General features: G+C 41.6%; 2 protein-coding genes across 3 annotated transcripts in view; one reads left to right on the forward strand and one right to left on the reverse strand.

Moving 5' to 3' along the window:
- The window catches only part of abhd3.L (abhydrolase domain containing 3 L homeolog), a 32,641-nt gene extending 30,829 nt beyond the window's left edge, over positions 1-1,812 (reverse strand). The window contains exons 1-2 of the mRNA XM_018267939.2: positions 1,526-1,812; positions 1,020-1,183 (exon numbers count right to left, since the gene is read on the reverse strand). Of these exons, the coding sequence (XP_018123428.1) occupies positions 1,020-1,183; positions 1,526-1,684 (323 nt within the window). The 5' untranslated portion in view covers positions 1,685-1,812. The remainder of the gene's footprint in view (positions 1-1,019; positions 1,184-1,525) is intronic.
- A 15,672-nt stretch (positions 1,813-17,484) lies between these two features.
- The window catches only part of mib1.L (MIB E3 ubiquitin protein ligase 1 L homeolog), a 52,138-nt gene continuing 47,205 nt past the window's right edge, over positions 17,485-22,417 (forward strand). Inside the window, exon 1 of one of the 2 annotated variants that reach the window (XM_018266459.2) lies at positions 17,485-18,002. In XM_018266459.2, the coding sequence (XP_018121948.1) occupies positions 17,774-18,002 (229 nt within the window). In that variant the 5' untranslated portion in view covers positions 17,485-17,773. The remainder of the gene's footprint in view (positions 18,003-22,417) is intronic. The other variant, NM_001092336.1, reaches the window with a different exon arrangement.

The raw sequence follows: 22,417 nt of genomic DNA on the forward strand, positions 1-22,417 counted from the left end.
GAATTTTAGTGCCATATTTTTCCACTGTGTTTGGTCATTTTACTTGGCGTGAAATCTACCTGAACGTATCTATGTAACTATCCGTTTTTAGTACAAGCTTTGCAAATTGGACATCATGGTCCAAGTGTCAATGGAGACATTGCTTGAGACAGAAAGATAGCTTGGTTGCTGTAAGAACAAAGCTTTAGCACACAGGGCTGTGGTCTCTATGGTTACCATTTGGTCTAAACCAGGATTTCTTAAAGGAGAAGGAAAGGTCATTTTTGCTGCCCCTGGCACCTAGTGAAATTCTCAGTTTGCCTCATTGGCGAAGCGCCCCTGATCACTGGTCTAAGAAAGATATTTATTTCATCACCCCGTGCACATCACTGTTAGCTGCTCTGTACACTGGCACTATACAATAAAATGATGAAGGCGATACATAGGGAGACTGTATGGCACAGCACAGTCAAACAGGCACACAGTACTGTCTGTGGGCAGTGTCGGACTGGGATGCCAGGGGCCCACCAGAAAACCTTAGGCTGAGGGCCCGCTTTCCAAACTATACCTTCTCTCCTCACTCAACCTCTTTATTCACCTAGTCTCTTTTCTCTACATACTATACTATATTCTTCCATTACTAAGCCTCTTTGTTCTCATAAAGAAATAGGGACTGACCATGAAATAGGCCAAATGGTTAGAAGCAAGCGGTGTTGGACTGAGATGGCAGGGGCCCACCAGAAAACCTTAGACTGTGGGTCCACTTTCCAAACTGTTATTCCTCCTCTCCTCACTCAACCTCTTTATTCTCCTAGTCTTTTATACTGTATCTACTTACTATATTCTTTTATTATTTTTCCCATAACGAAATAGGGAATGACCATGAAATAGGCCAAATATTTAGAAGCAAGAGGTCCTACTGACACCTAGGCCCACCGGGAATTTTCTTGGTATCTCGGTGGTCCAGTCCGACACTGTCTGTGGGTAAAAGTATTCTGCAAAATGATAGAGCAAATAACACAATGTTGCCCCATACTCACTTGTTGTAATGCACTAGTGGTTTGACAGTGATGAAGGGTCTCAGCAATGTCTGGGCTCGGCCCTCCCAGCACCATAGAGTAGGGTAGTAGGTTTCTGTCACCGCCGGGCAGTGATGCTTTAGGAAATTGCATAATCCTTCCCCTCCGACCACCAGTTGGGGTCTCTGTTAGGGAACAGAATGGAAATAAGAAGCGTTGGACTGGATCATTACTGGGGATGGAAGATCTTCTGGACTAAGCAATGCATGGGAAATGCAATGAGCTCACATATTAAACATATACATACAATATACATTAAACACAGACAACAAGAGTAAGTAGATATTGTGTTTTAAGGCAATGATTCCCCATGAAGTGGCCTGAGCGCCGGGAAATGGAGGAGTTCATTCATGGGGGGGATTCTAATTGTACACGGATGCGCTACACATTCCTCTATACCGGCTGTACAGCAATAACCGAGAAGCTAATGTGCTCCTTTGCTTTGCCTCCTCAGCCCCTCCGCTTACCTTAGCAATGACACTTAGGTAATAGCAGGCATAGGCTGCTCCGAAGCCCAGCACCAAGGACAAGCCCACCCCGGAGCCGAACAGACCCACTGGCACTTGGTTCTCGAGGTACAGAGACAGGTCCCGGGTGAACCCTTGCAGGTTAATGATTCCCAGCATTGTGATTTCGCACCCGCTATCAGCCTCGCAGCCACCGATGAACTCGAAGCACACGGGTACTGGGGATCAGCCGGTGAGAACCGAGAGCCGGCCTGAAAAGGGATGGGGAGATTTCCCTGCTCCTTCTCCAGCCAATCAGTGGCGGTGGATGCATAAAGCTCCCACCCATATATCCTTTCTAACCAATAACACAGATTAGCAGGCCGGCTATTGATTAATACAGCGAGCCAATCCGAAACGTCTATTTCTCAGTACCTAGCTAGGTACCGCTGAGGCGCTAGGCGCTTACACAGTAGTGCTGACTGTAGCACCTTGTGACAGGTGTGGCGGGGGCGCTGTGGATAATGACTGTGTATCAGAGGTTGGCGGGGGACGTTGTTTTGTATCCCCGGTGCATTGTTGGTGAAATGTTGGTGATTCTCTGCATATGCGTGCCTCTCTCCGAGGCAGTAAAGCATTTACATACTGACAGGAGGAAGGACATGCGCACAGGGAACCCTTCTAAGGGATGTCTTACACACGAGCCGCATCCTCTTTCATGGGGCATTTCCACATGGTATAGAATGAGGTTAAAGGCATACCGCATCTTCCTGTTCATACGAGACTAGGCTCTGGCTCCCCAGTCCCCACCTAGCAATTAGTTTTTCTGGGGCTCATGTGATCCATTGTTCAGCTTCACCCATTATCAGGTCACTCTGGATATGAATTCATCCTTCCTCATGTCAGGCCAGGTTAGCCAGGTCAAATTTTTAAAACCAGACAAAGTCAGCTACAAAACCAGCCCAAAAGTAGCCAAGAGCAGGGTTGGACTGGGGGCAGTCCTGGACTGGCAATCTGTGGGTTCTGGCAAATATTTAGTGGGCTGTTTGGGCCTCTGTGTACCTGAAATGCCAGAGTTTATTTTAATTCTCAGTCTGGACCTGACTGGGGGGATCAGGGCTTAAACATCAGGGCCCTGCCCCCCCAGCAGGAAGGCCCCCCGCCTCTCCCCCCCAGTGGCAGGGCCCCCACTGCCCCAGTCGCAACGCTCCCTCTGTCCCTCTTGCCCCCCTCGCCGGTCCGTACCTGCTACGTGCATCTAATCCAAGTCAGAATCCCTGGTTCAAAAGCTGCAGAGTGTCTTTTGTAGAGGAGAGCGCATCTCTAGTTACTGGTTGCCGGAGATAAAGCATGACCTTACGCGTGCGGGTGGAGGTTAGGTCTGGGTGGCGGGGCCCACTGGGTTTTTTCCCGGTGTCCCGCCGGCCCAGTCCGACACTGGCCAACAGCGAAGTCGCCCTGAGAACAGCGAGAGCCAAACTTTCCCGTTCCATCAGAGTAGCTAAGCGCGCATACACTCAGAGAATACACAGCTTCTTCCAGGAGAATGGCGAGACACGGCCCATGTGGCAGGGCATCCAGGCTATCACAAACTACAGGTCAACACCATCTGCCTGTGACAGTGACGCCTCCATTGCAGATGCACTGAACGACTTCTATGCACGATTTGAAGCACAGAACAACACAGGAATGAGGAAGACCATCACTTTGCCTAGTGACCAGGCACTGTGTCTGACGGTGGCTGATGTGAGGATGACTCTGGAAAGAGTAAACCCACGGAAGGCTGCAGGACCGGACAATATTCCTGGCAGAGTGCTAAGGGAATGCCAGATCAGCTGGCAGATGTTTTCACTGACATCTTTAACATCTCTCTGATCACCTCCACTGTCCCGAAGTGCTTCAAAACCACCACCATTGTCCCTTGCCGAAGAAGTCATCAGTTTCCTGCCTCAATGACTACCATCCTGTGGCACTCACACCCATCATCATGAAGTGTTTTGAGAAGCTTGTCAAGAAACACATCAAAACCCTACTGCCACCAGCACTGGATCCCCTACAGTTCGCATACCGTCAAAACCGCTCAACAGACGATGCAATAGCCATCACCCTCCATCTGGCCCTCTCTCATCTGGACAAAAAAGACACCTATGTTTGAATGCTGTTCATAGACTTCAGTTCAGCATTCAACACTATCATTCCTCAGCATCTGATAGAAAAGCTGAGCCTGCTTGGACTGAACACCTCCCTCTGCAGTTGGGTTCTGGACTTCCTGACCAACAGACCTCAGTCAGTCAGGATTGGAAACATCATCTCCAGAACCACCACACTGAGCACCGGAGCCCCTCAAGGCTGTGTGCTTAGTCCTCTTCTGTTCACTCTGCTGACGCATGACTGTGCAGCCACACACCGCACATATCACATCATAAAGTTCGCTGATGACACGACCGTGGTGGGTATCATCAGAAATAATGATGAGTCACCATACAGAGAGGAGGGGCTGCGGTTAACAGACTGGTGCAGAGCCAACAACCTGTCTCTCATTGTAGTCAAAACAAAGGAGATGGTTGTTGACTTTAGGAAGACTAGGAGTGACCACCTGCCACTGTACATTAATGGCTCTAATGTGGAGATCGTCAAAAGCACCAAATTCCTTGGTGTCCACCTGGCTAAGAACCTCACCTGGTCCCACAACACCAGCTACTTAGCCAAGAAAGCCCAACAGCGCCTCTACTTCCTGCACAAGCTGAGCATCCTGAGCAGCTGTATCACTGTCTGGGCTGGGAACTGTACTGTCATGGAGACCCTACAGAGGATAGTGAAGACAGCAGAGAAGATCATAGGTGTCTCTCTTCCTTCCATCACGGAAATTTACACCACTCACTGCATCCGTAAAGCCACCAGCATTGTGGCTGATCTAACACACCCCTCACATTCACTGTTCACACTCCTGCCATCTGGAAAAAGGTACAGAAGCATTAGGGCCCTCACTACCAGGCTGCGTAACAGTTTCTTCCCCCAAGCCAGAAGGCTCCTGAATACTCAGGGACCGGACAGATCTCTCACACACACAGACACTCCATCTGACCTTACTATATACCACAACATTACACAGCCACTGTACGCCATTGTATAAATAAATAGCCATTGGATACAATTGTTCTCTATGAGCACATCTGTACTATCATGTTCTTTATCATGTTCTTACTACTATCATATCACAATGATACACCCATCATGTCTGACGTATAGCATTATTTACTTAACATATTACTTCTGCTGAGTGTGCACTGTCTTGTCCTGTCCCTGCACTATGCTGTCCTGTCTTGCAGGAGTTGCACTTTGTGTCTTATGTCCGGTACTTCTATGTTGTGTGTAGCACCATGGTCCTATAGGAACGTTGTTTCGTTTCACTGTGTACTGTACAAACGTATATGGATGAAATGACAATAAACTCACTCTTGACTCGACTTGACAGGCACTTCAAAAGTAGCCCAAAAATAGCACAATATGTGCAGTGTAAAAAATGTCTAGAAAACAAATTAATATATATGAAATTATGCCCTTTTTCAAATTTTCATTCTTTCGCTAATTTTTCCATGAAGCAAAATGTGACAAATTCGCTTAAACACAGAGCGGGGGCTAGGAGGTATAGGGGCCCCATAAGGCCCTAATACACATGCAATTTTAATAAATATTGAAATAGGTCAGCCTCTGGCCATTTTTGTGGCCAACAGATTTTTGCCCTAAAATTGTCTAAAATTGAGGAAAGTCAATGAAAAATGCCAAGTCAGTCCCATTGCATGCTGGGTATTGTAGTCTTACATTAAGCTTGGCAGTTGGCTAATTGTTATACAAAAACTAATTCAATTATAACATAGAACTCCGGAGAACCAAGGTAGTAGTTCAGTGATTCATTTTATTCATACAGTGCACGACATGTTTCGAGCCAACACGCTCTTCCTCACTGAACTACTACCTTGGTTCTCCGGAGTTCTATGTTATAATTGTATAAGTCTGTAGGTCTGGCGGGGCCCTGACTCTGAAGTGGAACCAGACATAATAACAAAAGGAGTACATCATCCATAAGAATATATCTTTTATACAAAAACTACATTACCCAACATGCTTTGGGAGAAACAGGCTTGGCACATTAGGGGGGAGAAAAAAAATATGGCTGGTTTCCAAAGTACAAACCAGCCAAAGGCCCAAAAAGTAGCCCAAATCCATACCTTGGCCAGTTTGTACTTTCAAAACCCACCTGGGCTTTACATTAGTCTCCCAATTTGGCTGGAAAACTGTCAACCTGGCAACTCTGTGTCAGACCATATACCCTGCATTGATGCACGTTTTCCTCGCTCCCTACACAGTGCCCTATAAAATAACTTTATTAAGTCTATAATCACCCTGTAGCCTTGTTCCCCATTACCCACAGGGAAGTCAGGGCACTGAAATGCAGGCACTGTCATGTGGGGTAGGTTACATTTGTAAGCAGTTCTGATATATATATGATGTGACCTATGAGTTGTTGGTTACTATAGAGGGGCCATGCAAAGGCCCCCTCACCTTGACCACCAAATACTGGCTCCTATGATAGGGTTGGTTCACCTTTAATTAACTTTAAATGTTATAGAATGGCTAATTCTAAGCAACTTTTCACTTTGCCTTAATTTTTTTTTTTTTTATATTTAGTTTTTGAATTATTTGCCGCCTTCTGACTCTTTCCAGCTTTTAAATGCTCTGGAACACTACACTTTTTTTGTTATTGCTATGTTTAAAATGTATCTTTCTATTCAGGTCCACTTTTATTCATATTCCAGTCTCTTATTCAAATCAGTGCATGGTTGCAAGGATAATTCGGACCATAGCAACCAATTTGCTGAAATTGCAAACTGGGGAGCTGCTGAATAAAGAGTAAAATAACTCAAGAAAACCACAAATAATAAAAAATGAAAACTAATTACAAATTGTCTCAGAATATCACTCTCTACATCATATTAAAATGATATTCTGAGACAATTTGCAATTATTTTTAATTTTTTATGGCTTTTGAGTTATTTCACTTTTTATTCAGCAGCTCTCCAGTTTACAATGTCAGCAGTATGGTTGCTAGGGTCCTAATTATCCTTGCAACCGTGCACTGATTGGAATAAGAGACTGGAATATAAATAGGAGAGGGCCAAAATAAAAAAGATGAGTAATAAAAAGTAGCAACAACAATACATTTGTAGCCTTAGGGTTGGGGGCAGACAGGCAGATTTGATTTCCGAAGTCGCTTGAAGTTGCTTCACGAGGAAACTTCGGGCAAATTCAGAAATCGAAGTGATGCGAGTGCATTAGCGCAGACGATTCTTCATTTAAGAAGACGGAAGGCAGTTCGGGGAGATTGTCACCACGCAGAAGAGGCAATTAGTCGCCAGGTGACTAAATCTCCCTGAATCTGCCCCAACCCTTACTGTGGATTCGTTTTTAAATGAAGGCAAATAAATCAAAAACTATAAAAAATAAACAATGAAGACCAATCGAAAAGTTGCTTAGAATTTACTATTCTATAACATAACCTAAAGGTGAACCACCCCTTTAAATGGCACTCCCAATAGAGATACTTGTATCTGGTGGAGGGCTTTATGTTTCATGTATTTGTTTCAGATATCTTGGAAAAGAGAATGTAATTGTGCACTATACACAAGCAATCCCACCCTGCTTTCATTTAGTCCAAACTCTGGAGTTAAGGAAGGAAGTCATTAGGTCTGCTGTGGCAGCACCTATGAACTGCCTCTATTGCTGATTCATAGTACAGGAAGCAACATGGAAGTGTTGTCTAAGCAATTGTCAGAGAAGCAATGTAGAATACAACAGTTTTCATTTATACACATGACGATAAACAGGGATCTAATGACATTCATCACATAATGCAGGATAATTATAGCCCAAAAAAAAAAAAATCAAATTTCACATTATGGATAGTATTGCAGAGCCTTAGGCTAAGGCCACACGGCGCGATTTCGCCGCGATTCTGCGCTGGGCGAGTTGCGAGTCGCTGCGGTTTTTAAGCCGAAATAGCTTTGTTAACTTTGGCGCTGGCGTCAATGCAAATCGCGGCGAAATCGCTGCGCTAATTCACACGCGGCGATTCTTTTTCTACTGTCGCCCGGAAACGCCCAGCGAGGCAACTTCGGGCGACAATAGAAAACGAATCGCCGCGTGTGAATTAGCGCAGCGATTTCGCCGCGATTTGCATTGACGCCAGCGCCAAAGTTAACAAAGCTATTTCGGCTTAAAAACCGCCGCGACTCGCAACTCGCAACTCGCCCAGCGCAGAATCGCGGCAAAATCGCGCCGTGTGGCCCTAGCCTTAAAAGCTGAATATAATGAAGATGTGGTGTTCCATGATATATACACAACATTCAGCTTATAGATCAAATTACCAACAAAAATGAATGTCCATCTTTGTGTGAGGTGTTAACAAAGTCATATACACCGGGACATGCAAGGGGTGTCAGAGAAAACCACGGCTTCATTATATACAGCTTGAAAAAGGAACTAAAATGTTCTGAAAGCTTGCTATGATTATCTTAGTTAGCCAATAAAGGTATCTCCTTTATACCACATTTTTGTTCTTTTGGGCTTCATAAATAACCGATGATGATTTTTTTTTGCCATGTGACTGGCTAAAACGGTACAACAACTTTACCAGGTTCTAAACTAATATAGCGTAAAAGAAAAAACAGAGAGCCACCCAGTGATCAAAGCAAATATTGCAGTTCCTAATTCCTACTGGAAGAAGTCAATTATAGAGTAAAAATGAAATACATTTTAGAAAGACATAAATAAAAGAATCTTCCAATAATCCATGTTCTCCTTATTTTAGGGGGAAGGGCTGGTGTCTGAAGTCAGATATGTTTGTATGTCTTCCTCTCACCTTCTTGCCATATGAATGTATGTAAGTATAACTTTATTTGTAAAGCACTGTTAAGGAGCTGTAGCTCCTTACAATGCAAATACAATATAACTAAAAGTACAATATATAAAAGTACACACAGGAAGGACAAGTCAGACAATAAATACCATAACATACATGGAGCTCATATAAGGACACAACTGATATGTGGTAAGAGGCACAGTAGAAAGGAGGTCCCTGCCCTGTAGAGCTTACAATCTAAGTGGGGTCATAAACATCAGAACGGGGGGGGGGGATAGGGGACTGTGGCTCCCTCAGAATTTTCCAAAATGGTTCAGCAGGTGGGTGGACAGCGAAAGCGAAATTTGCCTCATGCCCAAAATGATCTTCCACTCCACCTGTTTCTTGCTAAGACCTTTTTAGCAACTTTTGGTCATCCACTGCACAGATATTAACAGTGTTTTTCTGCATTTAATAATGATACATGCCTGTGAACCCCAAAAGGGACAGATCAAAATCCCAATTTTTATTGTAGGCTAGTAAATGTACCATCAATGCTGATAGACCATACTTCAATGTATGCTGGACATAGGATATTTTTATAACAGAGAATCAATAGTGCAATAATGCAACGATAAAACAATAAACATAGTGCTGAACTGACATGATAGAAGAAACATTTTTAAAACACTGGAATGTATATAAAATCAACCTTACACGATAGACAGTAATGGAAATAAGGATTATCCATCACAGTAGTAGTTCTTCACATCCATATTATTATAGGAAGTTGTAAATAATTATTAAACTGCGTGGTTTTACTCAGATTTAAGTCACCCACAGGAAATCCCTGTATGCCAACATATAACCAATGTTAGTTATCCTAAACTAAATACATCACGATAGCTAATAAAACATTTGTAAAGGAGACCTAAACCTTAAAAAGAATCAGAATATGCTACACATGTTCATGTATCAGCCTTGTGGCATCTCATTTGCCAATTAATGATTTCAGATGACCCCGAAGCTTAGCTTCACAATGGCAACCCAGAGCATAATTAGCATGTGCAGTGCAGTGTCATTGACACTGAGCCTAACTAGACTGGATGGGAACAGCTATGGACAATTGTAGCCTGGATTATACAGTAAATTTCATATTTAAAATACAGAATTTCTATTTATATCCAGCTATAGTTCTACATTAAAGGGGTTGTTCACCTTTGCATTAACTTTTAGTATGATATAGAGATACAATTTGCCAATGGTTGTCATTTTTTGTTATTTAAGGTTTTGTAGTTATTTAGCGTTTTATTCAGAAGCTCTTCAATTTACATTTTAAGCAATCTGGTTGCTAGGGGACAAATTATCCTAGCAACCATTCATTGATTTGAATTTCAGACTGGAATATGACTAGGGGAGGACCTTAGTAGAAAAATAAATAATAAAAAGTAGCAATAACAATATATTTGTGGTTTTACAGAGCATTTGTTTTTTAGGTGGGATCAGTAATGCTCATTTGAAAACTGTAAAGATTCAGAAGAAAAAGGCAAATAATTATAAAACTATAAAAAAATAATAATGAAGACAAATCGAAGGTGAATTGACCATTCTATAAAATACTACAAGTTTACTTAGGTAAATAAACGTAATACCTTCTTCACATGACTAAATGCTGTTTAGACAGCTTATCTGGGCCAATTCCAGATGCAGGCTAAAATAGGACACACTAATGGGGTCCAAATCAAATGCAAGGGGGCCCCATTTCCCTGAAATGCATCTATATTATCTAGCGGCACAACTAACCCATTTAGTTACCTGCATAGCCTCCTACCAGAGACTAAGGCAACCCCTTTAGAAAGTACCTGGCACAAATGGGAACAAGCAGTATGCATCATACTTGACGAGGAATGGCATGAAGAACTAAACTTCCCTCAGATAGTTTCTATGTGCTACAGGCTTTGTATGATTCAACTACAGGTATGGGATCGTTATCCAGAATGCTTGTGGCCTGGGGTTTTCTGGATAATGGATCTTTCTCTAATTTGGAGCTTCATACCTTATTTATACTAAAAAAATATTTAAACATTAAATTTAAATAGGCTTGTTTTGCCTCCAATAAGGATTAATTACTGTATATCTTAGTTGGGATCAAGTACAAGGTACTGTTTTATTATTACTGAGAAAAATAAAATTAATTTAAAAAAATGTGGATTATTTGTATAAAATGGAGTCTGTGGGAGGTGAATTTACCATAATTTGGAGCTTTCTGGATAACTGGTTTCCGGATACTGGATCCCACACCTGTATTTGTATTGCATAGAGCCTATTATACCCAACTACATTATCCTGCAATACCAGACACATGTACAAGATGTAAACAAGAAATAGGTTTCCTGAAACATATGTTATGGGAATGGTCTGACATCAAACCTTAATGATCTGCAATCTTAGACAAAATCAATACTGTGGCAGAAACCACACTAAGTAGGAATTCAAAGGTCTGCATACTCAATATACTTGGGGAAATGATTACAAATGAGTATTGTAGGTTGTTTGTTCAAGAAGCTAAAACAATGCAACAATAAATATACCTTAAAGGAACAGTTCAGTGTAAAAATAAAATAAATAGGCTGTGCAAAATAAAAAATGTTTCTTATATAATTATTTAGCCAAAAATGTAATATATAAAGGCTGGAGTGACTGGATGTCTAACAGAAAAGAACACTACTTCCTGCTTTTGACCTAACTCTGAGTTAGTCAGTGACTTTAATTTCCAAATATTCTTTATTATTTTCCAAAGAGAAGAGTAAGGCAGATCAGGTATACAGCATATTTTCAAGTAACATACAGTTTCCTCTATGAATAACCAAGTATACCGTTGGGGAAGGGAGAAGAGGGTTGTTAGTGAGGAGGAGAATTTAGAATTTAGTGACTTTAAGGGGGCCACATGGGACATAACTGTTCAGTGAATTTTCAATTGACCCCAGCATGCAGATCAGATTCAAAAGCAACAGTTATGAACCATGTGACCCCCTCTCAAGTCACTGATTACTGCCTGGTAACCAATCCATGGAAACCATAAGAGCTGCAAAGCAGGAAGTAGTGTTCTGGCTTTTATGTTAGACATCCAGTCACTCCAGCCTTTATACATCACATTTTTGCCTAACTAACTATATTAGAATTTTTTTTTATTTTGCACAGCCTATTTATTTGCCTAGTTTTTATATTTATACTGAACAATTCCTTTAAAAGTTGTAGCCCTGGGAAATTTCCACAAAATATAGGATGAGTGGCTGAATAAACATCCCCTCCCCACTATGAATAATTCCTGCAAGGCACCAGTTGTCAACAGAAAGCTGTGGGGGATGGAGAAGCAGGGAACGTAAGGTTGCTGAAAAGCTGGGAAATCTGGACCTGATTCCCAATCTCTAATACCCAGTTAACTTCCTAGTAGAGTTGCAGGTCTAAAGGTGGCCATACATGAAGTTTTGCACAAAATTAGGTGCGTGGAGTGTTGGACTGCTGCCTCAGGACCCCTCACCCCCCCCCCGCTTATACCTTTTTTTTCTTGTGGACGCGCCGAGAGGAGGGCCAGGTATGGGGGTATGCCTAATAATCAAGGGATGTGACTATCAATTACTATTAAATTAATGTTATTATACCATCTTGAGGTAACATCTAATAGCCTCAGTTCTAGCAAATAATCAGTTAAAGCAATACTGACACGTTCCTATAAAAATCATAGGAACGTGTCAGTAAATGCTGAACAAGGAATAGTTTCGCGCAAAGCCGCCCCCAGCCCCCGCAAACCTGTGTTCACCCGACTCGCTGACAGTAGTAACTGATCTTCCGGATTGCTTCAGTGACGCTGGGCTGGGGGCGGAGCGATCCTTCCATAGGCTGAATTCAGCCTATGGAAGGATCCGCCGCCCCCAGCCCAGCGTCACTGAAATGGCTCAGAAGGACTTTTAGCAGTGTTGGAGGGTCGCGTGAACACAGATTTGCGGGGGCTGGGGGCGGCTTTTTGGGGGGCTTTGATCGAAACGATTACTTGTGCAGCATTTACTTTATATTGACACGTTCCAATGATTTTTATAGGAATGTGTCACTATCACTTTAACCGTATTTTAACTGGGTGCCCATATTATTGAAACATCTGTTAAAGGGGTGGTTCACCTTCAAACAACTAGTTGTTTTCAGATAAATCACCAGAAATAACAACTTTTACCAATTACTTTCTATTTTCTATGTGTTACCGCTTTTCGAATATTGAAGTGTTAAGTGTTTTTTTTCACCTTCTAAAGCAGCTCTAGCGGGGGGGGGGGGGTCACTGACCCTGTAAACTGTTCTAAATTGATACATTTAGTTCAGGTATGTCCAAAGTCATGCCCGGGGGCCAAATGCGGCCCGTTTTCAAATTTACGCTGGCCCTCGGCCTCCTTTATAAAAATTAATTATAACGCGGCCCGCCAGCACAGTGCAATCAGGAATCACCTTAGCCGTAGCAGTAATATTTGGGCAAATTAGTGAAATGATCTGCCACTTGATCTATACTGCAGCCTGTGTGCTAAAGGTGTTAGCAATAGACACGTAAAGACCCGCTGCGCTCGCATACTTCTTTAGGGCTGAAGGTGTCAAGAGACATACTGACGTGCCAGTACAGTAAACTAAAGAAGTATGTGAGAGTGGCGTGTCACTATGTGCCAGTACGTGTCTATTGCTAACACCTTCAGCACACAGGCAGCAGTATAGACCAAGTGGCAGATCATTTCACTAATGTGCCTTAATATTACTGCTACGGCTGCGCGATTCCTTGTTTAAATGAGTTAAATGATATTAACGGTTCAAAGATTGTCAGGCTGAATGGTCGGCCCTCACACATTTTCACCTCACCAAATCTGGCCCTCGTTGCAAAAAGTTTGGACACCCCTGATTTAGTTGATACATTTCTTATCTTTGTCCCTGCTGAGCAGAATCTCTGGGTTTCATTACAGGCAGCTGTTAGACTTGATACAATAGTTGCTAATACTCCAGAGATGCTGCTGAGAAATGTATCAAATAAATGTTGCAAAATGTTAACAGTTGAGAGTCTGCGACTGGATCACTGAGCTGCCGGACTTAAACACCAGAGACAGGGACATTCAATTTTAAACTTAGATTTTGGAAAAACAGTAAAAAAATAAATAATGGACAGTAATAGAAAAAAGTATTTTTTTTTTTTTTGTATAATAATTTTTATTGTTTTCCAAAAAGGAGAGGGGGGGGATACAGAAGGAAAAAAGGAGAGGGAGTGGGGAAAGTGAGCAGGGGGGATACAGCAAAAAAAAAAAAAGACATCACGACTCGGGCATCGTTCTTAAAGGGATACTGTCATGGAAAAACATGTTTTTTCCAAAACACGTCCGTTAATAGTGCTGCTCCAACAGAATTCTGCACTGAAATCCATTTCTCAAAAGAGCAAACAGATTTTTTTATATTCAATTTTGAAATCTGACATGGGGCTAGACATTTTGTCAGTTTCCCAGCTGCCCCAGTCATGTGACTTGTGCCTGCACTTTAGGATGGAATTACTTTCTGGCAGGCTGTTATTTCTCCTACTTAATGTAACTGAATTAGTTTCAGTGGGACTTGGCTACACAAAGGCAATACAGCAACAATTACAATCCCCTCAGGATTATACGGGTATAAGGAATATAGGATGTTAGCAACGTGCAGTAATGCTCAGAGTACAGATTGAAGGAACCCCTGATAACGATCTGTGTTATGAGTTTAGGAGTTCAGAAGTTGTCTATATTCTGCAGAGTCCCTGTATAAATACCACCTCAGCCATGTATCCCTAAAGCTAGAGTGTTGTTTTTCTGTGAATGTAGATAATTCCTCAAGTTTTGCTAATTCGTTAACCTTCCCTATACATTCTTTAGGAGTTGATGGTATAGTGGATCTCCAGAGTCTAGGGATTAGGAGTTTGGCTGAGTTAAGAAGATGATACTCTAGAGTCGTATCAGGGATCCCTTCAGTGTTTTCTGTGTCCCATAATAGAAGTATGCGGGCTGGCGATAAGGATAGATCTCTTCCTAGTACCTGGGAACAGGCTTTCAGAACTACCGGCCAGTAGTTTGTGAGAGCTGGGCAGTCCCAGAATATATGTAGTAACGTACCTATCTGCTTTACACCTCCAGCAGGTGTTACTTGTGGTTGGATATATCTTATGTAACTTGTCTGGGGTGTGATATCATCTACTTAAGATTTTATAATTTAACTCTTGGATCTTGCAACATCTAGAGCTGTATATTAAACTGGGAATCCATTTCTGGAGAAGTTCTGAGACGTCCAGTCACAGGTCCTGCTCCCATGCCCGGACAAAAGGCAGCTGCTTTCTCTTACTCTTACTTGATAGCATATCATATATTGAAGAGATTATATGTTTAAGGGGGGTTTCCCTAGCTCATTGAGTCTCAAAGGGCATAAGGGGTCGTCCTAATTTGTTAGCGCCTCCTAGATACCCAAAAAAATGCTTAAGCTTGCGGTATTGATAATCTTGCAAATTTACAGTCGGCCTGGCCCGTCTAAGAAGATTTAAATCTGCTAATTGTCCCTGTTCCATTATATGGGCAATTTGTAGATGTCCATCTACCAGCCATTCTCGGAATGCGGTAGGCTTGAGTGCAGATGGAAATGCTGGGTTATTCGTAACTAGTGTGGAAAAAAAGTATTTTATTCTGGGGAACAATCTGAAAACAACTGAACTGAAAAAAGTTTTTGGAAAGTAAACGACCCCTTTAAGTAAGTTTGTGTGGTGGCCTTGTGGAAACCCTTTTCCATTCCAAGGGCACCTGAAAGGGATATGTGTAACACGTGCTTTGCTGGGAGTTCCAAATTTCAAACAATTTTGGAATATGTATCAATTAAAAAATATGCAGACTTTTCATGATTTTTAATGGTTTCTGACAGTTCCCTAAGCCTGGCCCCCTGTTCTCCTGTTGATCTGTCTGACTACTTTGCTGAGCTGGCTGACTGCTGTTACTTTGTATCAGCAGCAGGCTGTCCTTAGCCTGCATCCTCCAAACCCCACAATTCTCTGCACATGTGATTTCAATAAGGAATGGAACATCACAGCGCAATGCATTGTGGAGAAGTTGTTACAATTTGTAACATCAGTGTTTTCGTCCCTCCTTCCCTGCCAGCATTTCAAATGATGAAGAAAGAGAAGAACTGTTAAACAGCTGAATTTCAGCATTTATTCATACTTTTTGAAGAAACAGGTAACTGTGATGGGTATATTAGAGGGTTCTGTATATGGGCCTCTTTTGGTTTGGAAGCCTGAATTCGCCTTTAAGTTAACTTTTAGTATGTTAGAGAATGGCAAATTCTTAAGAACCTTTCAATTGGCCTTCGTGTTTTATTTTTTTTATAGTTTTCAAATGATTTGCCTTTTTCTTCTGACTCTTTCCAGATTTCAAATGGGGGGGTCACTGGTCCCATCTAAAATCAAATGCACTGTAAGGCTACAAATTTATTGTTAATGTAGCTTTTTGTAACCCGCCCTTTCTAATGGAGCCCTCTCCTATTCATTTCACAGTCTCTTATTCAAACCGTTGCTAGGGTAATTTGGACCCTAGCAGCCAGATTGTTGATATGACGAACTGGAGAGCTGCTGAATAAAAAACGAAATAACTCAAATACCACAAATAATAATGCACATAATAAAAATGAAAACCAATTGCACATTATCTCAGAATTTCACTCTCTACATCATACTGAAAGTTAAAGGGGTGGTTCACCTTTGAGATAACTTTTAGTATGATGTAGAGAGTGATATTCTGAGACGATTTGCAATTGGTTTTCATTTTTTATTATTTGTGGTTTTTGAGTTATTTAGCTTTTTATTCAGCAGCTTTTCAATTTTCATTCTAAGTAATCTGGTTGCTAAGATGCAAATCCCCCTAGCAACCATGCACTGATTTGAATAAGAGACTAGAATATGAATAGGAAAGGAGCTGAATATAAAGATCAGGAATCCTGCACTGAAATCCATTTCTCAAAAGAGCAAACAGATTTTTTTATATTCAATTTTGAAATCTGACATGGGGCTAGACATATTGTCAATTTCCCAGCTGCCCCAAGTCATGTGACTTGTGCTCTGACAAACTTCAATCACTCTTTACTGCTGTACTGCAAGTTGGAGTGATATCACCCCCTCCCTTTTTCCCCCAGCAGCCAAACAAAAGAACAATGGGAAGGTAACCAGATAACAGCTCCCTAATACAAGATAACAGCTGCCTGGTAGATCTAAGAACAGCATTCAATAGTAAAAACCCATATCCCACTGAGACACATTCAGTTACATTGAGAAGGAAAAACAGCAGCCTGCCAGAAAGCATTTCTCTCCTAAAGTGCAGGCACAAGTCACATGACTGGGGGCAGCTGGGAAATTGACAAAATGTCTAGCCCCATATCAGATTTTAAAATTGAATATAAAAAAACCTTTTTGCTCTTTTTAGAAATGGATTTTAGTGCAGCATTCTGTAGGAGTAGCACTATTAACTGATGCGTTTTGAAAAAAACATGTTTTCCGATGACAGGATCCCTTTAAGCAGTCTGGTTGCTATGGCCCAAATTCCCCTAGCAACCATGCATTGATATGAATAAGAGACTAGAATATGAATAGGACAGGCCTGAATAGAAAGATGTGTAATAAAAAGTAGCAATAACAATATATTTGTAGCCTTACAGAGCATTTGTTTTTAGATGGCGTCACCGACGCCCATTTGGAAGCTGCAAAGAGTCAGAAGATAAAGGGAAATAATTATACAACTGTCAGAAATAAATAATTAAAACCAATGGAAAAGTTGCTTAGAGTTAGCCATTCTTTAGCATACTAAAAGCTACGTCAAAGGTGAACCACCCCTTTCAAATACAAATACAGAGCTTAGTAAGAGAAGCAGCTGGTAGTCAGTACCTATAATAATGCTGCAGTTTCATTACCAGTGCCAGTGAAGAGACCGTGACATCAAATGCTCCCCGCGTGTGTCTTTTCTCTATTCAAAAACAAATACCATGTAACCATTGACTGGTCTCCGAGCGAGGTAAATCGGACACAGCAAGTCTTAGCTCCGCCTCTCTTCACATGCCCCCGCTAGCAACCCCGTGCGCGTTCCCGCTCCCCAATGGCCGCGCTTAGCCCGCGCTTGTCCCAGTGTGTGTTGTGGGCCTTGCTTGCTTTCCTCCTCGCTATTTCCGTCCTGGGTGGGTGAGTGTGCGGGGAACTGTTCCCGTTTCGCAGGAAAACCCGTTTTGCATTTGTGAATCCATCAGCCGCAAAAGTGAGGCCCGAAGCAGCCCTCCCCGAGCCCCTCCTCAATTCGGGGGGGATGAGCGGCTCCCGGAATAACCGAGTGATGGTGGAGGGGGTGGGGGCTCGGGTTGCGCGGGGCCCGGATTGGAAATGGGGGAAACAGGACGGAGGAGAGGGTCATGTGGGCACAGTACGAAGCTTCGAAAGCCCCGAAGAGGTGGTGGTGGTCTGGGACAATGGCACCGCTGCCAATTACCGCTGCTCCGGGGCCTATGACCTGAGGATAATGGACAGTGCGCCTACTGGTGAGTGACTGAGGGCATGGGCCGCACCTCATACTCCTGTTCATCTAGTGCTTTGGTTTTACCCTCCTGCTGACAAACTGCAATTGCCAACAGACACCTCTTTACATTCATGTTCCACTTCCCTATGTGACTGGCACAATTCCTGTACCCACTAATACTCCGCTTTGTGCCTGCTGAACTTACTGTTTGTCCTGTACCCACTAATACTCCGCTTTGTGCCTGCTGAACTTACTGTTTGTCCTGTACCCACTAATACTCCGCTTTGTGCCTGCTGAACTTGCTGTTTGTCCTGTACCCACTAATACTCCGCTTTGTGCCTGCTGAACCTAGTGTTTGTCCTGTACCCACTAATACTCCGCTTTGTGCCTGCTGAACTTACTGTTTGTCCTGTACCCACTAATACTCCGCTTTGTGCCTGCTGAACTTGCTGTTTGTCCTGTACCCACTAATACTCGGCTTTGTGCCTGCTGAACTTACTGTTTGTCCTGTACCCACTAATACTCGGCTTTGTGCCTGCTGAACTTACTGTTTGTCCTGTACCCACTAATACTCCGCTTTGTGCCTGCTGAACTTACTGTTTGTCCTGTACCCACTAATACTCCGCTTTGTGCCTGCTGAACTTACTGTTTGTCCTGTACCCACTAATACTCAGCTTTGTGCCTGCTGAACTTAGTCATTGTGAGAGGTAGTCTTCCTGTTTTTTTCATTGCTCTGGTAGTGCCTGCTGATATTTGTGCCAATGCTACCATACAAAGTTGTTCCCAATTCTTACAAGGTGGGCACCTTGGGGACAAATGAATGATTGTGCTATAGATAATACCCAGAGTTCTCTATTGTTTCCTAATAGGACTCTGTAGAGAGCATTACAGTTTTAAAAGCAAATAAATGCTAGCACTAAGATTTCCACAGACACAGCTGTGTTATTGATAGGCTAAAGATATAGAACATTGTCCAATTTCATATTCTGCCTTTACTGCACAAATATATCCTTTTTATCGTCATTATTCTTATTATAGACACTATCCTTAAAGGAGACATTTTGTTTATAAAATAAGAATTTTATTCATTTAGATATATAAGAATTGTGCTTAAAAAAAAAAGTTGTGTTTCATGCTGATTTATTGAATATTTATGCAAAAACCCTAATAATCCCTCCCTTCTCTTCCACTTCCTGCGCCCTGAATTCCCAGGCTGTGCAGGGGAGCCGGCGGCTCTCCGCTCACTGTACTGTAGGACAAGAACCAATCAGCAACTAGCAGGACTGGATAGGGAACTGAAGCCTGTCTTGTGCTTTTGTGACTGCAGGGCTGTGATTGGCTGTCCCCCTCCTACTGTGCTTCTGGCAGGGACCATTAGGACACGACCACCACTCATTTGAAACACAGACTGGGACCAGAGAACATCTATAGGGTGCTCCAATAAAGGGGCTATATTTAAAAATATTATTATTATATTATAATATTCATTTTTAGCACCATGTAAAAGCAACACCATATATTACTTATAATTACCTACAATTAATAAGTACATTTATCCTATATGTCTCCTTTAATGATATTCTTCTTACCATTATTACTGATGTTACAAAGAGCCAGTAGTGTATTATCGAGTAACGCTTGTTGCCAGCCTTTGAGTGTATTTTGGGAGTTGTAGTTAAACAAGTGCAATGAAGGCTGCAAGTTATCTGTAAGTGTGTTTTGGTGCACAGGTTGCCATTCACCTTACTTAAAGTCATACTGATGGTAAAAACTACTTTTTAAAATATGATTGTACATTCAGGGGCAGAGTTATCAAGGGTCGAATTTCGAAGTTAAAAAATACTTAGAAATTCGACAATTCGAATATCGAATTCTACGTTTTTTCATCGTATTTGGCTGTTCTGCGGTCAAAGTAAAATCGAACGATTGAACCATTAAATCCTTTGAATCAAACTATTTGATTTTATCGTACGATTGAACGATTTTTACTTCGACTTCAAAAACGTTGAAAAATGCTGTAGAAAGTCCCCATAGGCTAACATAGCACTTCAACAGGTTTAATTTGGCGAAGTATTGAAGTCGAAGTTTTTTTTGAAGAGACAGTACTTTGATTATCGAATAGTTGAACGATTTTTACTTTGAATAAAAGTCAAAGTAAATTCGAAGTCGTAGTATCCTATTCGATGGTCGAAGTATCCAAAAATACTTTTTAAATTTGCTCAAATTCACTTCGACCCTTGATAAATCTGCCCCTCAACATTAGCTATAGGTCATGTTGATCATTTTTTTTGCTGACAGGTCTCTTTTTGTAAATAATTGTTAGTTGATGTTCCTAAACCTGACTATTTTTCCAACCTGACTGTCCCATCTCAGCCTGTCAGTTAATGTTTCTAATGCTAACGGACTCCTGCTGCACAAATATGGCAGCCCCCTCATAGACGAGTATGGGAAGTCATATGGGTAATGTAACAATCTTTGAGCCAATACTTTATGGCAAAATTATAAGTAGCAAACAAAGACAATACTATGATAGATGTAAAAGTGGTTTAATTTCTGCTGTCAGTATCTCTTTAACATTAGGTTTGATGCAGAAAGTGATATACCAAGGCAGTATTTTCATTTAGTAATTTTTGAAGTAAAATTATTTGTCCCAAGAGAGGAACTCAGAGAGGAGTTAAATTATTTTGGTAGGTATTTTCGGAGTTGTTTGCACATCCCTGTTTTTGGACTTCATTCTTATGTGATGAGTGGTTAGGAGGTGCAGAAAACATTAATGTACATTAATTCAACTTTTCTAAGGCTAGCGGCATTCAGGGTAGTTTGACCACTGCTGTTATCTATATGTTTTTGGTTCTGAGGGCTACATGTCACCACTCCATGTGCATCAGGCAGGGCATTTTCTATTTCAAAACATCAGCAGCAGTGGCATTTTGACACCGTTTACCACCCCAAAAGTAACCATATTTGAAAGCAGTATTTTTGAAACAATGTAGCAGTCAGGTCTTTTATTCAGATAGCTTCTGTTAAATTGTTTGTCTGGATTTAGGAGGGCAGAGAGTATAAAGATATTCTAATTTCAACAGCGATTGAACATTTACAATAACATTTTATTTATTTATTTTTTTGCCTAATTGAAGAAATTAAAATTCAAAGCACTTTCCCAAAATATGTTCATGACACATATTGAAACTAGTATCTTTGTCCCTATCCATTGTCATGCTAGTTTCTGATTTTTGAAACAGTGTAGCAGCAGAAGAAAAACGATTAAACAAGAGTTACCTGTGTGACATTGTTTAATAAATGTATATTGCAAAGTTGTGTAGAATTATATTTTCTTTCATTATGCAAAAACAGACTAAGGGACTTTGGGGTAGATTTATCAAGGGTCCAATTTCGAATTCTTGAGTTTTTTTATGGCCAAAACTGTCAAATTCGACTAGGGAGTTCTCCAAATTCGGTTTGAGTTTTTAAAAAAATTAGAAAAATTCTGGCCCTTCAAGAACTCAAATTTGACTGTCCGCCACCTAAAACCTGCTGAATTGCTGTTTTAGACAATGGGAGATGTCCAGGGATTAATTTGAAATTGTTTGCAGCCTTCCTGACATTCGAGTTTTCTCAAATCGAGTTTTTAAAACTCAAATCGAAATCAATTTGATTTGAGTTTTTGCGTCGATCCTATTCACCTGAGTTTAGAATATTACATTTTTTAAATAAATTTTGATTAGTCGAAATTTCAAATTCATGGGAAATATATCTTGATATATCTTAGTATGATGTAAACGTTAATGTTCTTAGACAATAAGTTATTGACCTTTAAAATATTGTGCCGCTTTGCAGTCCTAAACTTGAAATTATTTCAGAGAATTTGGTTATTTTTGCATTACGTAACTGTCCATGCTCCTCTGCTATTTAGAATATACCTTTGTGTCTAGTACAGTGATCTAGTGTTGTGCGGGCTGGTCCAATACCCGCGGGTTGGTTTGGGTTGAGCTCTTCTGCCTGTTCTCCCCGCCCGTGACCTTACAATGCCGGCTTCTGACTTCCGGGTTCAACGTCAGTGTGGGGGGGGGGGGGCGCGGGTCTATAAAAGAAACCCGGAAGTCGGGCTCAGGCAGGTGGAGGGAGGGCTGATATCGGCTGGGTCGTGAAAAACCTGACCCGCACTACAGTGATCCTAAACCAGTGGCTCTTGAGCAACATGTTTCTCACTAACCCCTTGGATGTTGCTCTCATTGGCGTCAAAGCAGGTGCTTATTTTTGAATTCCAGGCATGGAGGCAAGTTTTGGTTGCGTAAAAAACAGGTGTACTGCTTAATCGAGACACCTGTAAGCTGCCTGTCCACATAGGAGCTACCAAATAGCCTATCACAACCCTTATATGGCATCCCAGGAACATTTTACATGCTTGTGTTGCTCCCCAACTCCTTTTACATTTAA

The sequence above is a fragment of the Xenopus laevis genome, chromosome 6L (assembly GCF_017654675.1).
Source record: "Xenopus laevis strain J_2021 chromosome 6L, Xenopus_laevis_v10.1, whole genome shotgun sequence".
Classification (NCBI taxonomy): Eukaryota; Metazoa; Chordata; class Amphibia; order Anura; family Pipidae; genus Xenopus; species Xenopus laevis.